We start from the raw sequence: 20,757 nt of genomic DNA, 5'->3' as shown, positions 1-20,757 counted from the left end.
TTCTGAATCCCTCCTTTATATTCTTCCAGGCACATATAATATTAATAGCTATATTATAACTTTAAGACAAATATATATTCAATGTTTTCATTATTATAAATGTTTTAATATTTTCACTGCTGAGCCAATTGGTATACTATGATTACATTTTCTTCCCTTTATAACTTTGGGTTTTTCCGGTTTATAATTGTCTCTTTTTAAAATTTGCTTAGTGTTTTTTGAATACTGGGGCAAAGTTTTTCCATACCTTCAAAAAGCTTTATAAAATACTCCTTAATACAGGAATTCACACATACTTTTCACATAATCTGTGTCAGTTCCATTATTTTCCTATGGCATTTTTTCCAGGTTTTTCATCTGCATGCTTCAGTATGCACTGTATAATTGACAACTTAAGAATGCCCATTGCCGCCTTCCTAGCATGAGTTGCTTACATCTTGAACACCATGTCTCCTTTCTTGTTATGCTGGAGTACATCTTTGAATAACCTCTGAAGAAAGGGAGCAAGGGGAGATAAAATTTGGGAGACTTTGCATGTTGAAAATGGTTTTTTTTTTTTGCTTTCATACTTGATCGATAGTTTGACTTAGTGTAGAATTTGGATATGATCTGCTTTATTCTTTTTATTCTTTTTTTTTTTTTTTTTTTTTTTTTTTTTTAGTGTGTGTGTGTATGGGTACATTTTGAGACAGTCTGGCTCTGTCACCCAGGCCAGAGTGAAGTAGCATGATCTCGGCTCACTGCAACCTCCGCCTCCCAGGCTTAAGCGATTCTCCTGCCTCAGCCTCCCCAGTAGCTGGGTCTACAGGCACGCACCACCATGCCCAGCCAATTTTTTTTTGGTATTTTTAATAGAGACAGGGTTTCTCCATCTTGGCCAGGCTGGTCTTGAACTCCTGACCTCAAATGATCCACCCACCTCAGCCTCCAAAAGTGCTGGGATTACAGGAGTGAACCACTGCGCCCACTTCTTTGTAATTTAAATTTAGCAGTGCCTTCTCTCTCTAGAATTATTATTACTGTTACTATTATTATTATTAGAGACAAGGTCTCACTCTGTTGCTTAGGCTGCAGTGCAGTGGCACAATTATAACTCACTGTAGCGTCAAACTCCTGGGCCCAAGCCAACCTCCTGCCTCAGCCTCCTGAGTAGCTGGGACTACAGATGCACACCACCACACCTGGCTAATTTTTAAAAACTTTTTCTAGAGATGGGGTCTTCCTATGTTTTCCGGGCGGGTCTCAAACTCCTGCCCTCAAGTGATCCTGCTTAATTACTGTATAATTACTTACTTTTTTTTTTTTTGAGATGGAGTCTTGCTCTGTGCCCAGGCTGGAGTGCAGTGGTGTGATCTCGGCTCACTGCAACCTCCGCCTCCTGGGTTCAAGTGATTATCCTGCCTCAGCCTCCCGAGAAGCTGGGACTACAGGCGTGCATCACCACACCTGGCTAATTTTTGTATTTTGAATGGAGACAGGGTTTCACTATGTTGACCAGGATGGCCTCAAACTTCTGACCTCAAGTGATCTGCCTGTCTCAGCCTCCCAAAGTGCTAAGATTACAGGCGTGAGCTGCTGTGCCCGGCACAGAAACTTTTAATGACTGTAAAAAAATTCCTGGCCATGCATGGTGGCCTCCCAAAGTGCTGGATAATCCCAGCACTTGGGGAGGTCCAGGTGGGCAGATCACCTGAGCTCAGGAGTTCGAGACCATCCTGGGCAACGGGGCAAAACCCTGTCTCTACACAAAATTAAAAATTAGCCAGGCGTGGTGGCATGTGCCTGTAATCCCAGCTACTTGGGAGGCTAAGGCAGGAGAATCCCTGGAGCCTGGGAGGCAGAGGTTGCAGTGAGCTGAGACTGTGCCAGTGCCCTCCAGCTTGGGCAACAGAATGAGACCCAGTTTCCAAAAAAAAAAAAAAAAATCCTGATATTCTGAAATTTCACTGTCATGTGCTTTCCTTCAGGTTTCATCAATACAGTGTACTCAGTGGGTCTTTTCATCCTGTAAATACAAATCTACTTGTCTTATGAAACTTTTAAAAAAAATATTTCTTTGTTGCTTTTTCCCCCAGTGTTTTCTAGATTTTCTTTCTAGAATCTTCTATTAAATATTTTAGTCCATTGTATCCTACTTTCAGCAACACCTGTGGCCTTCAGTTTCTGAGCCCTTCTATGGTTATTGGGGCAAATCAGTTTACTTCTTATTGGGCTTTCCTTTACTAGGTGCTTTGGTTGGATTTTCTTGATATTGCCAAGTCTATACTATTCCCCATCTTCTTAATATTATATTGTAATTCAGGATTGCCATTGCTTCTTAGTTTCATCAAAGATGGAGTTTCTGTTTCTCATCCTCTGTATTTTTTGAGAGGAGAACAAAATTTAGAGGTATTCCATATTGAAAAAGAAACTTATGTCCATTATTTTTATTTCTAGTTATTGTTATCTACATCAGTTATGATTACGTGCTTTATATTCTGAGTTTGCAAAAATGTTCTAAAACAAAATGATTAGATCTACAAACAGATAAGTGCTTTGTTGAATAAGTGTGACATTGCTTGCACGTAGCAATCTCTGGGCTTACAAAAAATTCTATATTTTTATCAAATTCTGAGATACTACCACTGTAAAAACACCAGTTTGTTATATAGCACTAAGAAAGAAGAGCAGTCATTTAAACATTACACAATGTTTTATATCCTAGACTTTAAAAGCATTATAAAATATTTACTGTGGTGAAAACCATATATCATAAAATTTACTATTTCAACCAGTTCAGTAGTGTTAAGTATATTTATGTTGCTTTGAAATGGATCTCCGGAACTTTTTAATCTTCACTTAGACTTCTAACGTTATATTTATTGAAAGAATGCTTTTAAGCTTATTTGAGCATACATATATTTTGATATATATATATTAATACACACACACACCCACACCCACACACACACACACATACACACAAACATGTATATCTATGTTTTGTAGAGACTGGGTCTCACTGTGTTGCCCAGGCTGGTCTCCTATCCTCAAGCGATCCTTTTGCCTTTGTCTTCCAAAGTGCAGGGTTTATAGACGTGAGCCACTATGCTGTGTTGGGCACAGTTTTTAATTGTGTATTACACTGCTTTGTTCTCTTGCCTTTCTATGAACATAATAATTTTTTGTTCAGGGCTAAATCATAGTATAATCTTTTGAAGACATTTAAACAGCAAAATTACTTAGAACGTGTTTGGTACTAGCAATGCACAGACCAATTCATATTTAAGTGATTATTAAGATGAACAATATGACTAATTTGCATACATTTGCACATGTACAGGCAATGATAACTATGTCACAACTGTTGCCTGTGCTATAGAGATGTAAAAATGTCATCACTTTTAAAACGTTTCCCTATTTCAAAGATATTAAAATGTGAAAAATGTGAGTCATAAGAATTTTATATTTTTAGTAGAGATGGGGTTTCACCATGTTGGCCAGGCTGGTCTCGAACTCCTGACCTCAGGTGATCTGCCTGCCTCACCCTCCCAAAGTGCTAGGGATTACAGGCGTGAACCACCACACCTGGCCTGCGAATTTTTGTTAAAATCTAACAAAATGTAGATGACTGCTTTCTTTGTCATTTAAAGATGTTTTGATCTTTGCAATATGACGGAAATGAAACATGCATAATTATAAAGGAAGAAATAGAATTAAAATAACCAATTAAAACTTAGAAGTTTAGAAGGGATTTTAGAAAGGACCTGAAGACAAGATAAACATGAAAAATTAGGCCGGGCGTGGTGGCTCACACCTGTAATCCCAGCACTTTGGGAGGCTGAGGTGGGCAGATCATTTGAGGTCAGGAGTTCAAGACCAGCCAGGCCAACATGGTAAAACCCCATCTCTACTAAAAATACAAAAATTAGCTGGGCGTGGTGGCATGTGCCTATAATCCCAGCTACTCGGGAGACTGAAGCAGGAGAATCGCTTGAACCTGGGAGGTGGAGGTTGCTGTAAGCTAAGATCATGCCACTGCACTGTAGCCTTGGTGACAGAGCGAGTCTCTGTCTCAAAAAAAACAACAACAAAAAAAAACCAAACCGAAAACAAAAAACTTAAAAAAATTAATAGCTTTCCTAACCAATTAGAAAATATAATAGAAAAAGAGTCCCAACAATAGTAACAAATGATATTTGTTAGAAATGTGCAGAACATGTGTAAAATAGACTGAAATTTACTGTTGAATATAAAATTTGTGAATAAGAATTCAAAAGTACTTATTGAATACCTTCTGTGGATCAGAAGACTTGTAAGACTTGGGTATAGATTGAAGGACAAACCAGATATGACCTTAAAGGTCAGCAGGGGAGGGAGATGTTAATCAGGAGAATAAACAAACAAACAAATAAATTGAGATAATTGCTATGTAGGAAATCTGTGAAAGTACTCTCAAATTATAAGGGAATCTACTTTAGAATGGGTGATTAGGCTGGGCACGGTGGCTCACACCTGTAATCTCAGCACTAAGGGAGGCCAAAGCAGGAGGATTGCTTGAGCCCAGGAGTTCAAGTGAGAACAGCCTGGGCAACAGGGAATCCCCATCTCTAAAAATTAGCCAGGTGTGGTGTCACACAACTGTAGTCCCAGCTACTCGGGAGGCAGGGGTGGGATGATCAATTGATCCTGGGAGGTTAAGGCTGTAGTTAGCTGTGATCCCAGCACTGCATTCCACTCTGAGCGACAGAGCAAGACCTGTCTTAAAATAAATAGATAAATAAATAATAAAATAAAATGGGTGATAAAGGAAGCTTTCTCCAGCATTGGCAACGGTGAGGGACTGAGCATACCATGCAAAGAAACAGCATGTATAAATTCCCTGAGATTGAGAAGTTGAGTGAGTTTGAGGAAGTGAAAGAAGGCCAAGGTATCTGGATTGTGGTGAATGAAACAGAAAATGGTAATTAATGAGGCTGGACAGGTCAGCTGGGCCAGACATAGACATAGAGTCTTCAGGCCAGGTTCAGAATAAAAATCAAAACTTTGATTTTTATTTTGTGTGCCACTGGGAAATCACTGAAGGATGCAGCATGAAGTGACATGGTTCAATTTATATTTTTAAAGTTTTTGCTGGCTGCTATATAGAAGATAGCTTGGATGGACACAGTGGTAGAAGCAGAGAAACCAGTTAAGAGGATGCTTTGATGATAGTGACTTGAAGTAGGGATTGTGGCAGTGAAAGTACAGTGGAGTTGATGGGTTTAAGACAAATCTTGGAGGTAGAATCATGGATGTTACTGGATTAAATGTAAGGAGTGGGGTGAAAGAAAGGGAGAAGAAAAACAACTGGACAGACTGAGGCAATTTTCATTGAGTAAAGCAAGATGGGGAAGTGTATTAGTTTCCTAGGGTTGCCATAACAAAATATGACAGGCTAGATGGCTTAAACAACAGAAATTAATTTTCTCACAGTCTGAAAGCTAGAAGTCCAAGATCAAGGTTCCAGCCAATTCTGTTTCTGATGAGCCTCTCTTCGTGGCTTACAGATAGCTGCCTTCTCCCTGTGTCCTTACGTGTCCTTACGTGTCCTTTTCTTGTGTGCATTTGAAGAGAGAGAATTCTCTGTTGTCTTTCTTTGTAAGGTAACTAGTTCAGTTGGGTAAGGGCCCCACCCTTATGACCTCATTTAACCCTAGTTATCTCCTAAAGGCCGTGTCTTCAAATATAATCACATTGGAGGTTAAGGCTTCAACAGATACATTTTCGTGGGTACATAATTCTCTCCATAGCAGGGAGAAGCAGGTTTGGTGAATACATAGGAATAAATAAAGAATACCTGTGAGACCATCAAATAGAGATGCTAAGTAAGAAGTTAGGTACATGGGTCTGATTTAGAGGAGATATTTGTGGAGTCATTTGCACAAAGAAAAGTTTAAAGCAATAAGAGTGGATGGGTTCATTTAAAGAGAGCATAGAGGAGAAAATGGGTTATATTTGTATCAAGAATTGGGATAGAGAGAGTTATGTGAATTATTATTGAGACATCCAATAAAATGAGGACAGAAATATGTCCATTTCATTTAGCAACTTGGAGGTCAGTGGTGACCTTGGCAAGAGCAATTTCAATGAAATAGGGTAAGAATTAGTTTAGAGTCATTTAAAAAGTGAATGAGGCCTGGCATGGTGGGTCACACCTGTAATCCCAGCACTTTGGGAGGCCGAGTCGGGTGGATCACCTGAGGTCAGAAGTTTGAGACCAGCCTGGCCAACATGGTGAAACCCCGTCTCTACTACAAGCACAGAAATTAGCCTGGGGTGGTGGCACACGCCTGTAGTCCCAGCTACTCAGGAGCCTGAGGCATGAGAATCGCTTGTACCTGGGAGGTAGAGGTTGCAGTGAGCCGAGATCACACCACTGCACTCCAGCCTGGGCAACAGAGTGAGACTTGATCTCAAAAAAAAAAAAAAAAAAAAAAAGGAATGAATGAGAGGTAAGAAAGTGGAGACCATGTATGTAGCAAACTCCTTAAAATGAGCATATTTATTTAATCAGTCATTTGACAAATATTTCTTGAGCAATGCCTGTTATATTACACTGTTCTTGGTCTAGAGATAGGCTTGTGAATAAAGCAGGCACGATCTTTCCCTCATAGAACTTACATTCTAGTTAAAGGAGACAGAAAATAAATAAATATACAGCACCTCAGAGTGTCTTAAGTGCTTGAAGAATGACACTGGTAGGTAGGAGGATAGGGAATGCACATGGGAGTGGAGTTCTATTTTAGGCAAGGTAAGCCTCTCTGATAAGACGACACCGGAGTCGAGATCTGAATGAAGAGAGGGAGAGAGCCATGCAGATATCTAGGGGAAAGGCATTCTAGGCACAGGGAATAGCAAGAGCAAAGGTTTTGGGGCAGAAGAATGATGGCTGGTGTGTAAAACAGCAAGGAGGCTGCCATGGAGTGAGTGAGGGTGAGGGTGATAGGCAGTGAGGTTAAACAGGAGGTAAAGGGCTGATAAGGTAGGGCTGCATAGGATTTTGTAAGAGCTGCCTCGTACTTTAAAAGAGAGATTGGGAGCCATTGGAGGGTTTTGATCAGAGGAGTGAAATAATCGAACTTACATTTTAGAAAGAACTCTGGCAAGTTTCTGGAGAGGGTAGTAGGGGAACAGAGCAGAATACTGTACTCAGTAAGTACTGCCTGTTACTGTTATTTTTATTAAAGAGGTAATACAGTCTAGACTGGCCAGATTTGAACTCCCTTATAAGCTTGATGAATTAAGCAAATTTAAGTGCTTAACTGCTCCTTTTCTCACTTCTCCCAGTTGTAAAATAAGGAAAATAAGAGTACCCACCTCATATGGTTGTGACAAGGATTAAACAAGTTAAAAATATATAGTGTTGGCATATAGTAAGAACTCAGAAATATAATAAAACTATTTTTATGGTGGTGATTGTAATTTCCCATTTGTCTGTCTTCCACTGAACTGAACTCCTTGAGTCCAGGGATCATGAGTATTTTTTCACATCTTTGTTTCCTAGCACAGCACCCAGAACCCAGTAGCCAATCAAGAAAATGTTGTAAATTATAGATATAAGCTTATAAACTTTGAATCTTCATTGTCATTTTTTTTTGAGAAGGAGTCTTGCCCTGTTGCCTAGGCTGGAGTGTAATGGTGTGACCTCAGCTCACTGCAACCTCGCCTACCAGGTTCAAGTGGTTCCCCTATCTCAGCCTCACGAGTATCTGGGATTACAGGCGCATGCCGCCATGTCCGGCTAATTTTTTGTATTTTAGTAGAGACGGGATTTCACTGTGTTGCCCAGCCTGATCTCGAACTCCTAACCTCAGGTGATCCACCCACCTCAGCCTCCCAAAGTGCTGGGATTACAGGAGTGAGCCACTGCGCCTGGCTGTTGTCATTTATTAAGGAAAATATCATACACTCACTAACATACTCATTTTAACAAGTTCAAATCATTTACAAGAGTATGAAGTTATAAGTAAAAGAGCTTTTCCCCCAATTTCGCTCCCATCAAAAGCCACTCTAACAATTTGGTATGTATTCTTCCAAATTTTATTCTTTTATTCTGTGCTTATACAAATACATATATTGTATGTATATTTGATCATCATATTAGATTTTAAGATGATTAATTTCTGGAAGAAGCAGCAGCAAAATTAAATGCTGTTCTAACAAGAATAACATATGAACTGTATAGCTGGGATATATTTAACAAGTTCACTTCATTTGGGAGCAATGTCTTGAAGTTTAGATCAACTATGGACTTGAGGACATAAGAGAAAACTGTTCAGTCCTTGAGTCTGCAGGGATTTAGACTTTCACAGCTATAAACATGAGGTCTAATTTGGCCTGAGCCCCTTAGAATGGCAATTGATCTTCAGGACCAAATCCTAATAACCCAGACCAGTCCAAATCAAAATCTGACCCACTTCAAATAAATCTGAAAGATTTTATGCTCTGTATTTTACTGTTATTCTTGTTGATTTTAGTAAGTTTATTCTGTCCTTTTTGGAAGAAGTTTTATAGTTGTTGCTCCCACCATAGCTCTACATAATGTGCTTTAAATCATTATTTTTATAATATAGATGACTAGAATTCATTCAAACTAAAGGGAAAAATCAGAAGATTTTGGTCTGTAGTTTTGATTCTTCTTTCTGTATAGGTGACATCACCAGAACAAAACGTCTCTACATTGAGCCCTGTTTCTACCTTTTCTTTGAACTCAAGAGATGAAGACTTCATGATAGAATTCTCTGAGACGTCCCTGAAAGCAAGAACTTTACCTGATGATCTTCATTTTCTCAACTTGGAGGGTAGTCATTACCACATTGCTCTAATATCTGTTTATTCATTTAAGATGAAGTTTTTTATTTGAGAGATTATTACACTAAATATATCTTAGAACCAGATTCAGTGTCATATCCCTTGAAGCCTTTCCATAACCTTTCTTCCTTTGAACTTTTTCTATCATAGATAGCTATTCCAGGTACAATATTTCCTTCTAGCTATCTAGTTCCTTCTTGTTTCTCCTCCCAACTTTGTCAACACAGACCCCTGAAAGTATCTTCTACCATTGTCAGTACTGCTCACAGCTGTAACTCCAGCATCTGACCCCCCTTTACAGCCCCTTCCTGTTCCAGAGGAATGACTCATTGCAAGTGTCTCATCAACGCCATTGGTTGACCTTAGCATAACCTTTTAGTTTCTCTTTTTGCTTTGAGATCCTGAACTCTTCAACTGCTGCTACCACCCTTGCATTCCTAGGACTCTGGGTTTTCATATATTTTGGCCCTTCACTATGAGTCAGCTTCTGCTTCTTGCTGAATATAATACTATTCTCTAGGATCCATTTCACTAAAATTTCTTTTTTTTCTCTTTTCTTATAATCTCATCAATATATCTTCCCCTGATTCTGAATTTATGTTGGGTGAGGGGTGAGTTGTAGATAATTTTTTGATTTTGGATGGATGATACAAAAAATTTTGTAATATGAATTGGTAGTTGGGTTAGAGAAGGTTTTATGGTTGTAGTTGGTAGAAGGCAACAAGGTAGAGAAGAATCAAATACACGGGAGTTGGTATTCAAGAACAAGTGATATGGTAATGAACAGTAGATGATTTTCACAGTTATACCATGAATCTTTTACTTTAATGGATTTTTTTTTTTTTTTTTTTTTTTTTTGAGACGGAGTCTCGCTTTGTTGCCCAGGCTGGAGTGCAGTGGCGCGATCTCGGCTCACTGCAAGCTCTGCCTCCCGGGTTCACGCCATTCTCCTGCCTCAGCCTCTCCAAGTAGCTGGGACTACAGGCGCCCGCCACCACGCCCGCTAATTTTTTGTATTTTTTAGTACAGACGGGGTTTCACTGTGTTAGCCAGGATGGTCTTGATCTCCTGACCTCGTGATCCGCCCACCTCGGCCTCCCAAAGTGCTGGGATTACAGGCGTGAGCCACCGCGCCCGGCCTACTTTAATGGATTTTTAACTTTTCTGTCAGTGTTACTTGATCGACTTGTTAGAATTACAACATAGCACTTTATAAAAGAATATTCATTGGCTCACCTACTGCTCTGCTACTTTCTAGATGATCTCCAGAGTGTATTTCCAACAAAATAGAAACTCTGTCAGGAAGGTACATTATTATAAAATAGGAATCCATAGTATTGTCAAGTAAAAACTATAAGCTTGCATAATTCTGATGCAGTATTATTCATTTGTTTATATATTCAACAAATATTTACTGCTTCTTAGATTTTTAGGAATATATCACTAAAGCTGCTGACACACAGAAGGAATCATTAAACTCTTTCAGACAGAATTTGCCATGAGTTTACCAGAATTATACTCTTATCAAACACCATTAGATCAAAATAAAGCTAAAATCTTTTTTACTCTGAAGGGTAACATAATAATTCATGAGTGTAAAAATATATAAAGGAAGTTACAATCACATAGTCATATAAATGAACCATGAGCTTCAGTCTCTAGAGAAAGAATGTAAAGTAGATATAAAAAACTAGTCTAGGTTCTTATCCTGACTGCCACTTAGTAGTTATGCTACTGCTAAGCCTTTGTAATCTCATTTGTAAAATGAGAATGATGTATTTTTTTGTTGTTGTTAGCTTTAAAGTACTTTGAAAATGTTAAGTGCTATATAAACATAATTTAGTAATTAGGAAAAAAATCGTTAGTTGAGGAGGAGAAGAAAAAGAGGGACTTCATCAACCCTAAGAATGTTTCAGTATATATGAATTAAGCTTTGAAATCTTTATTTTTTGAGGTTAAAACCATTAATTTTTTTTAAGGAAATCAAATAATATGATTTTTTTTTTCAGAGCAAGTTGCTACTTTGTGCTTTTGTATACCCACTGTTTTCTAGAGCCTAGGTGATAACTAGTAGAACATTTTTATTTAATCAGCATTCTGTTTTCTTTCAGGGATGAAAAAATCCCGTTCTCTGGAGAATGAGAACCTTCAAAGGCTTTCATTATTAAGTAGAACCCAGGTTCCACTTATTACTTTGCCACCTACTGATGGGCCACCTGACTTAGACTCTCATTCGTATATGATCAACTCTAACACATATGAGTCTTCTGGCTCCCCCATGCTCAACTTGAGTGAAAAGTCAGCAGTTCTTTCTTTTAGCATTGAGCCTGAGGACCAAAATGAAACCTCTTTCTCTGAAGAATCTAGGGAAGTGACTCCAGGGGATGTTTCACTTCTCAATAATATATCTACTCAGAGCAAGTGGCTGAAATATCAAAACACATCCCAATGCAATGTGACTACTCCAAACAGAGTTGATAAGAGAATAACTGATGGCTTCTTTGCTGAGGCAGTTTCTGGAATGCATTTTAGAGACACAAGTAAAAGACAGAGTGATGCTGTCAATGAAAGCTCTTTAGACTCTGTGCATTTGCAAATGATAAAAGGCATGCTCTATCAACAGCAGCAGAATTTCAGCAGTCAAGATTTGGTTTCCAGAAAGAAAGTACTTTCTCTGAATTTAAAGCAGACTTCTAAGACAGAGGAAATTAAAAATGTATTAGGAGGGTCTACCTGCTACAACTACAGTGTAAAGGATTTACAGGTGAGGAAATGTACCGGTCTTGTGGTGCATTTTTCCAATAGTTATTGTCTGAATTTCAACAAAAGAATTACCAAAATATACTGCATAGGAGCAATTTGGACAGATGGCTTTTTTTTGATCCTAACTCTGAGCTACAGTCACATCATCCTTTATTTAAAATCTCTTGTAATAGTAGTGAACATTGAATGAAATGATTTATTTGAAAGTATCTGGTGCAGTGTCTGGTACATTATCAGTACTTAATAAGTGATAGCTCCTGTTTTTGTTTCCATCACTACTACCATTACAATGATTGTTTTTACTTTTGACTGTCAATTGTGTTTGCTGATTAAGTCATCATTAGGGTAAAGGTGCATCTTATTTCACGTTAATTGCGAATAATCCTTATTATAGTCATAACCAGAAATGAAGATACATAATGATCCATTCACATCAGTTAAATTTTTCCTAGCAAAAAATATATAAAAACTTATTAAGGGGCAGATAAGAAAAGTTACTCTTATTTAGGGTTAAAATTGCCATTCGTAGCTATTCTTGCTATATTTGGTTTCTTATTTAAAATTTGAAAGTAATTTTCAAGGATCCTAGAAATCAAAAGAAAAATGAATATTTTAAAAAAATGTCTGAAAAATAATTTACTCTTTAGTAAACAGTATTTTTCTGGAGTTGCTATGATAACTTGAATTATTCCATTGCAGGAGATAAGTGGCTCTGAGCTATGCTTTCCAAGTGGGCAGAAAATAAAATCTGCTTATCTTCCCCAAAGGCAAATTCACATACCAGCTGTTTTTCAGTCTCCTGCTCATTATAAGCAGACTTTCACATCTTGCCTCATAGGTATGGCTGTTGTGTTTTTATTGTATCATGATTGCTGCTTCATGTAAGTAGTAGAATTGTGAGAGTTTAATACATTATATTGTGAATTTTCATACCAAATACCTCATTTTTCATATGTTCTAGTTTTTGACAGTAACTTTTATTCTAATTTCAGATCAAAACTGAGTTTTAAAAGTGGGAAATTACAATCTTTTTTTTTTTTTGAGACAGGATCTCACTGTGTTGCCCAGGCTGGAGTGCAGTGGAGCAGTCTTGGTTCACTGTAACCTTGCCTTCCAGGCTCAAGCGATCCTCCCACTTCAGCCTCCCAAGTAGCTGGGACCACAGGTGCACACCACCACACCCAGCTAATTTTTGTATTTTTTTTTTTTTGAGATGGAGTCTCGCTCTGTCGCCCAGGCTGGAGTGCAGTGGCGCAGTCTCGGCTCACTGCAAGCTCCGCCTCCCGGGTTCACGCCATTCTCCTGCCTCAGCCTCTCCGAGTAGCTGGGACTACAGGCGCCCGCCACCACACCCGGCTAATTTTTTTGTATTTTTAGTAGAGACGGGGTTTCACCGTGGTCTCGATCTCCTGACCTCGTGATCCGGCCGCCTCGGCCTCCCAAAGTGCTGGGATTACAAGCGTGAGTCACTGCGCCCGGCCTAATTTTTGTATTGTTAGCAGAAGTGAGGTCTCACCATGTGGCTCAGGCTGGGCTTGAACCCCTAGGGGGCTCAAGCAATCTACTCGCCTTGGCCTCCCAAAGTGCTTTGATTACAGGCATGAACCACCACACTTGGCCAGTATTATCTTTTGAAAGTTAAGAGTTTTTCTTTCTTTTTTTTTTTTTTTTTTTTTTTTAACTAGAAGTGTTACAAATGACCTGTTAAATTTAGCAGAAAATAACTTTTAAAAATGGATATTCCTATTATATATGACTCTGTTTAAAGGCTATTCAAATTTAGCTACAAACAGCACATATGTGATACAAACAAAATTATTTTGTATTTAATTTTCTGCTCTATCTCTTTTTTTTTTTTGTAGAACATCTAAATATATTGCTGTTTGGGTTAGCACAAAACCTGCACAAAGCTCTTTCAAAAGTTGACATATCATTTTATACATCATTGAAGGGAGAGAAACTGAAAAACGTAGAAAATAATGTACCATCCTGTCATCATAGTCAACCTGCAAAACTTGTCATGGTTAAAAAGGAAGGTCCAAATAAGGTATTCTTGCTTCCCCTCCCCCTACCATACCTAATACTTGTCTTATAAAGGGTTTAGATACCTATTACTTCATGATAAACTTAAAGAGTGAGTCTTGATTAAGAGCTTTCTATTTGAGATGTTGGTACCTAACATACATTAAATTCTCAAAGTTTTATTGAAAGAATGATTTGTGCTCTAGGATACAAAAATATGAGTTAAGGTTAACCTTCAAGTTGCTTAGGAACTTTTTGTATAGCATTTTTATTTATTATTATTATTTTTTTAGACAGAGGGTCTCACTGTTGCCCAGGCTGGAGTGCAGTAGCATGATCATAGCTCACTGCAGCCTTGAACTTCTGGGATCAAGCCATCCTCCTGCCTTGGCCTCCCAAAGTGCTAGGATTACAGGCATAAGCCACTGTTCCTAGCTGAAAATTTTACATACTTCTGTAATTGATAAAATAGGAGGAATATGCTAAAGTTACAGTGAGATCACTGAGAAGGGGGATATGTTCCAACCTGAGAGCTTAGAGAATTCAGAAATGAGCCTGAAAGGAATGAAGGTTGAAACTAGTCTACCATGTAATCCCCAGTACAAGCAACAGATAAGGCCAGAGGAATAGAAAAGTATGCTGACTTAATTTATATTGTTAATAATGTATTATGGAGGAAGTCAGGTTAGTAAAATGTATGCTGATTGATGACTTATACTCATTGTAGAACTGTGCTTTCATTCATAATACAGTTTGCTTCCACCATTTGCATATCCCACTGCATTGTTAGCTAAGTGTGTAAATTTGGATTTAAATTTAGGTTTAAAATTCATAAGCAAAATTTTGCTTATGGTTTGCTTAGGTTTAAAATTCAAAAGCAAAAATTCATAAATAGTGATATAACTGTGGACTAAAATATAGCCACTAAAAGTCTTTGTTTTCTTTTTAAGATTATTTGGTGACATAGTTGCATGCTCATACTATGTTGTTGGGTACAAGGGCTAGGTTACAGAGTAGAAAATGTATCATTATCTGAGTTTCGTTTAAAAAAAATTTACATGTGTTCTTGTTGGGTTGTGGTGTGTGTGTACTTACATAAATGAGAAAAAAGGATAGAAATAAATGGATAAGATATTCAGTGTTTCTGGACAGTTTTCAGGTTGTTTATAGTGAACATTTTAAATCAGAAAAACAAATTTTCAAATAAGCTTTTATTCTCAGAATAATGTAATCTTTTGATAAAGAGAAAGTAAATGGAAAAGTAGGTGGTTTTAAATTTTAAATTAATAATAAAGCTAAGTTGTATAGTGACTAATTTACTGGAGTACAGTAATGCCAAGCAGTCTTCATAGAAGCCTTGACAAACACAAAAATAATTGAAAAATAAAAGCATTTTTTTCACTAAATGTTGATCTTTTTTCTTTCCCCTTAGGGTCGTCTCTTTTATACATGTGATGGACCCAAAGCTGATCGATGTCAATTCTTTAAATGGCTTGAGGACGTGACTCCAGGATATTCAATACAAGAAGGAGCTCAACCTGGCATGGTTTTAAGTGATATTAAGAGTATTGGCTTGTACTTAAGAAGTCAAAAGATACCACTTTATGAGGAATGCCAGCTTTTGGTGAGGTATGTTTTATAGTATCAAATAATTGCCTGTGATTATATAAGAGAACGACAGCCTTCACAGAACTATCATCAGTTTTAAAAGAGATTAAGATAGGAAAACTATTTAAAAGATGGAATACCTCAGTTTCTAAACCTGCAAAATGGGAATAAGTCTTTTTTTTTTTTTTAATTATATAGTTACAAGGTCTTGCTCTGTTGCCCAGGCTGGAGTGCAGTGGTGTGATCCTTAGCTCACTGCAGCCTTGAACTCCTGGGCTCAAGCTCTCCACCCGCCCCAGCCTCCTGAGTAGCTAGGACTTCAGGCACATACCACCACGCCCAGCTAATTTGAAATTTTTGTAGAGTTGGGGTCTTGCTATGTTGCCCAGGCTGGTTTCAAACTCCTGGACTCAAATGATCCTCCCATCTCACCCTCCCAAAGTGCTGGAATTAGGGGCGTGAGCTATCATGCTCGGCCAGGGAATAAGTCTTTAAAGTTATTTCGGCTCCCTCTAAACATCAAACAACGTGAGCAATATCAGGATAACTAGCAGGGTGCTATTTTTCTAACTTATTTTATATATAGTCGGGGCTGTTTTCCACAATCCTAAGGGAAACCCTATCCGACAAACTGTAGGAATAATTTTTAGCAGTGTGGCATAATAAATAAGTGATCATTTGCATGTCTGAACTACATAGCTTATAGGATAATAGAATGCTACTTTTTGGAAGTGTGTCTTATAAAAGTTTAGATTATTCAAAATAAATATAATGACTATTTGCATGGTGATTTAGTAGTAAGATTTTTATTCGGAGCTGATATATGCCAGGCCCTCTTCTAACTAGGCACTTTGCATGAATTATTTTATGTAATTATTATAATAGCCCGTAAGATGGAGATATGGGAATAAGTTATTCCCATTTTATAGTTTAGAAAATGAGGTTCCTCAAAAAAATAAAAATAGAACTATCATATGATCCAGCTATCCCATTCTTGGGTATGTATCCAAAAGAAAGGAAATAAGTATATCAAAGAGATACCTGCACTTTCATGTTTATTTCAGCAGTATTCACAATAGCCAAGATATGGAATCAACCTAAGTGTCCACCAATGGATGAATGGATAAAGAAAATGTGGTATATAAACACACACACACACACACACACACAATGGGATCTTACTCAGCCATAAAAAAGAATGAAATCTTGTCATTTGCAGCAACTGGAGATCATTATGTTAAGTGAAATAAACCAAAGACCAGGCATGGTCTCATGCCTGTAATCCCAGAACTTTGGGAGGCTAAGGTGGATGAATCACTTGCATGCAGGAGTTCAAGACCAGCCTGGGCAACATGATGAAACGTCGTCTCATGAAACCTCGTCTCTACAAAAATTAGCCAGGTGTGGTGGCCTGCACCTGTAGTCCCAGCTACTTGGGAGGCTGAGACGGGAGGATGGCTTGAGCCCAGGAGGTGGAGGTTGCAGTGAGCCAAGGTCATGCCACTGCACTTCCAGCCTGGGCAACAAAGCCAGACTCTGTCTCAAAAAAAAAAGAAAGAAGCCAGATACAGAAAGACAAGTACTGCATGTTCTTACTTATGTGTGGAGCTAAAAATGCAGATCTCATGGAAGTAAGAGAGTAGAATGGTGGTTACCAGAGGCTGGGAAGAAAAGGGGGTGGGAAATGAAGAGAGATTGGTTAAAGTGTTAAAAAAAAAAAAAAAAAAGGAATACAGTAGGGAAATTATAGTTAACAATAATTTATTGTATATATCAGAATAACTAGAAGAGAAGAATTGTAATGTTCCCAACACAAAGAAAAGATCAGTGTTTGAAGTGATGAATATCCCAGTTTCCCTGATTTGATTTGATCATTATACAATGTGTAAAGGTATCAGGATATCACATGTACTCCCAAAATATATGTAACTATTATATACCAATAAACAAAATTAAATTTAAAAATTTTGAAAAGCACACGAGGTGTTCTATCTTTTAGATACTTTTCTATCTCAGTCTCTTCTAAAACTGATGACAGTTCTGTGAGAGTTGTTATTTTCTTACTTTGATACGGTATATTTATATTTTGTATACATGTATGAAAGTAGGTAAACATATAAAACCCTGGTTCTTTTCATACTGTATTTTAAAGATTTTCAAAAAACTTGCACCTTAATGTTACAATTAATTTTTATTTTTTATTCCCTTTTCAGAAAAGGATTTGATTTTCAGAGAAAACAGTATGGCAAACTAAAGAAGTTTACTACTGTAAATCCTGAGTTTTATAATGAACCAAAAACCAAACTTTATCTTAAGCTGAGTCGGAAGGAAAGTTCTTCAGCTTATAGCAAAAGTAAGTTGATCTGATCATATTGGTGATTCAGTCTAGCCTTGTACCTCCATTACATACAGCTGTATAAGTTGTTTATATTAAAGAATTTTATATTAAATTTTGAAAGTATAATAGTACTATGTATTATAAACTAATTGTACAATAAATTAGACCATTTCTAAAAAACGTATTTTTAAGATGTTAGGGCTTTTTATTTTTATTTTTTAATTTATTTTAATTAATTTATTTTTTTATTTAAGTTTTAGGGTACATGTGCCCAACGTGCAGGTTTGTTACATATGTATACATGTGCCATGTTGGTGTGCTGCACCCATTAACTCGTCATTTAATATTAGGTATATCTCCTAATGCTATCCCTCCCCACTCCCCCGACCCCACAACAGGCCCCAGTGTGTGATGTTCCCCTTCCTGTGTCCATGTGTTCTCATTGTTCACTTCCCACCTATGAGTGAGAACATGCGGTGTTTGGTTTTTTGTCCTTGCGATAGTTTGCTGTGAATGATGGTTTCCAGCTTCATCCATGTCCCTACAAAGGACATGAACTCATCCTTTTTTATGGCTGCATAGTATTCCATGGTGTATATGTGCCACATTTTCTTAATCCAGTCTATCCTTGTTGGACATTTGGGTTGGTTCCAAGTCTTTGCTAATGTGAATAGTGCCGCAATAAACATACATGTGCATGTGTCTTTATAGCAGCATGTTTTGTAATCCTTTGGTTATATACCTGGTAATGGGATGTCTGGGTCAAATGGTATTTCTAGTTCTAGATCCCTGAGGAATCGCCACACTGACTTCCACAATGGTTGAACTAGTTTACATTCCCACTAGCAGTATAAAAGTGTTCCTATTTCTCCACATCCTCTCCAGCACCTGTTGTTTCCTGGCTTTTTAGTGATCGCCATTCTAACTGGTGTGAGATGGTATCTCATTGTGGTTTTGATTTGCATTTCTCTGATGGCCAGTGATGATGAGCATTTTTTCATGTGTCTGTTGGCTGCATAAATGTCTTTTGAGAAGTGTCTGTTCATATCCTTCACCCACTTTTTGTTGGGGTTGTTTGTTTTTTTCTTGTAAATTTGTTTGAGTTCATTGTAGATTCTGGATATTAGCCCTTTGTCAGATAAGTAGATTGCAAAAATTTTCTCCCATTCTGTAGGTTGCCTGTTCACTCTGATGGTAGTTTCTTTTGCTGTGCAGAAGCTCTTTAGTTTAATTAGATCCCATTTGTCAATTTTGGCTTTTGTTGCCATTGCTTTTGGTGTTTTAGACATAAAGTCCTTGGCCATGCCTATGTCCTGAATGGTATTGCCTAGGTTTTCTTCTAGGGTTTTTATGGTTTTAGGTCTAACATTTAAGTCTTTAATCCATCTTGAATTAATTTTTGTATAAGGGGTAAGGAAGGGATCCAGTTTCAGCTTTCTCCATATGGCTAGCCAGTTTTCCCAGCACCATTTATTAAATAGGGAATCTTTTCCCCATTTCTTGTTTTTGTCAGGTTTGTCAAAATTCAGATAGTTGTAGATGTGTGGTATTATTTCTGAAGGCTCTGTTCTGTTCCATTGGTCTATATCTCTGTTTTGGTACCAGTACCATGCTGTTTTGGTTACTGTAGCCTTGTAGTATAGTTTGAAGTCAGGTAGCGTGATGCCTCCAGCCTTGTTCTTTTGGCTTAGGATTAACTTGGCAATGTGGGCTCTTTTTTGGTTCCATATGAACTTTAAAGTAGTTTTTTCCAATTCTGTGAAGAAAGTCATTGGTAGCTTGATGGGGATGGCATTGAATCTATAAATTACCTTGGGCAGTATGGCCGTTTTCACAATATTGATTCTTCCTACCCATGAGCATGGAATGTTCTTCCATTTGTTTGTGTCCTCTTTTATTTCATTGAGCAGTGGTTTGTAGTTCTCCTTGAAGAGGTCCTTGACGTCCCTTGTAAGTTGGATTCCTACGTTTTTATTCTCTTTGAAGCAATTGTGAATGGAGTTCACTCATGATTTGGCTCTCTGTTTGTCTGTTATTGGTGTATAAGAATGCTTGTGATTTTTGCACATTGATTTTGTATCCTGAGACTTTGCTGAAGTTGCCTTTCAGCTTAAGGAGATTTTGGGCTCAGGCGGTGGGGTTTTCTAGATATACAATGTCATCTGCAAACAGGGACAATTTGACTTCCTCTTTTCCTAATTGAATACCCTTTATTTCCTTCTCTTGCCTGATTGCCCTGGCAAGAACTTCCAACACTATGTTGAATAGGAGTGGTAAGAGAGGGCATCCCTGTCTTGTGCCAGTTTTCAAAGGGAATGCTTCCAGTTTTTGTCCATTCAGTATGATATTGGCTGTGGGTTTGTCATAGATAGCTGTTATTATTTTGAGATACGTCCCATCATTACCTAACTTATCGAGAGTTTTTAGCATGAAGGGTTGTTGAATTTTGTCAAAGGCCTTTTCTGCATCTATTGAGATAATCTTGTGGTTTTTGTCGTTGGTTCTGTTTATATGCTGGATTATGTTTATTGATTTGCATATGTTGAACTAGCCTTGCATCCCAGGGATGAAGCCCACTTGATCATGGTGTATAAGCTTTTTGATGTGCTGCTGGATTTGGTTTGACCAGTATTTTATTGAGGATTTTTGCATTGATGTTCATCAGGAATATTGGTCTAAAATTCTCTTTTTTTGTTGTGTCTCTGCCAGGCTTTGGTATCAGGGTGATGCTGGCCTCATAAAATGAGTTAGGGAGGATTCCCTCTTTTTCTATTGATTGTAATAGTTTCAGAAGGAATGGTACCAGCTCCTCTTTGTCCCTCTGGTAGAATTTGGCTGTGAATCCATCTGGTCCTGGACCTTTTTTGGTGGGTAAGTTATTAATTATTGCCTCAATTTCAGAGCCTGTTACTGGTCTATTCAGAGATTCAACTTCTTCCTGGTTTAGTCTTGGGAGGGTGTATTTGTCGAGGAATTTATCCATTTCTTCTAGATTTTCTAGTTTATTTGCATAGAGGTGTTTATAGTATTCTCTGATGGTAGTTTGTATTTCTGTGGATCGGTGGTGATATCCCCTTTATCGTTTTTTATTGTGTCTATTTGATTCTTCTCTCTTTTCTTCTTTATTAGTCTTGCTAGCGGTCTATCAATTTTGTTGATGTTTTCAAAAAACTAGCTCCTGGATTCATTGATTT

The 20,757-nt window shown here is 37.8% G+C and overlaps 1 protein-coding gene across 1 annotated transcript in view; it reads left to right on the top strand.

Annotated features, from left to right (window-relative positions):
- ZGRF1 (zinc finger GRF-type containing 1) overlaps nucleotides 1-20,757 on the top strand; it is a 101,000-nt gene that overhangs the window by 40,143 nt on the left and 40,100 nt on the right. Inside the window, exons 10-15 of the mRNA XM_030798254.1 lie at nucleotides 8,672-8,822; nucleotides 10,944-11,596; nucleotides 12,295-12,433; nucleotides 13,458-13,642; nucleotides 15,050-15,246; nucleotides 17,439-17,578. Of these exons, the coding sequence (XP_030654114.1) occupies nucleotides 8,672-8,822; nucleotides 10,944-11,596; nucleotides 12,295-12,433; nucleotides 13,458-13,642; nucleotides 15,050-15,246; nucleotides 17,439-17,578 (1,465 nt within the window). The remainder of the gene's footprint in view (nucleotides 1-8,671; nucleotides 8,823-10,943; nucleotides 11,597-12,294; nucleotides 12,434-13,457; nucleotides 13,643-15,049; nucleotides 15,247-17,438; nucleotides 17,579-20,757) is intronic.

Source organism: Nomascus leucogenys, chromosome 18 (assembly GCF_006542625.1).
Source record: "Nomascus leucogenys isolate Asia chromosome 18, Asia_NLE_v1, whole genome shotgun sequence".
Taxonomy (NCBI): domain Eukaryota; kingdom Metazoa; phylum Chordata; class Mammalia; order Primates; family Hylobatidae; genus Nomascus; species Nomascus leucogenys.
Note: the sequence above shows the minus strand (reverse complement) of the source record. Positions and strands in the feature narration are given on the sequence as shown.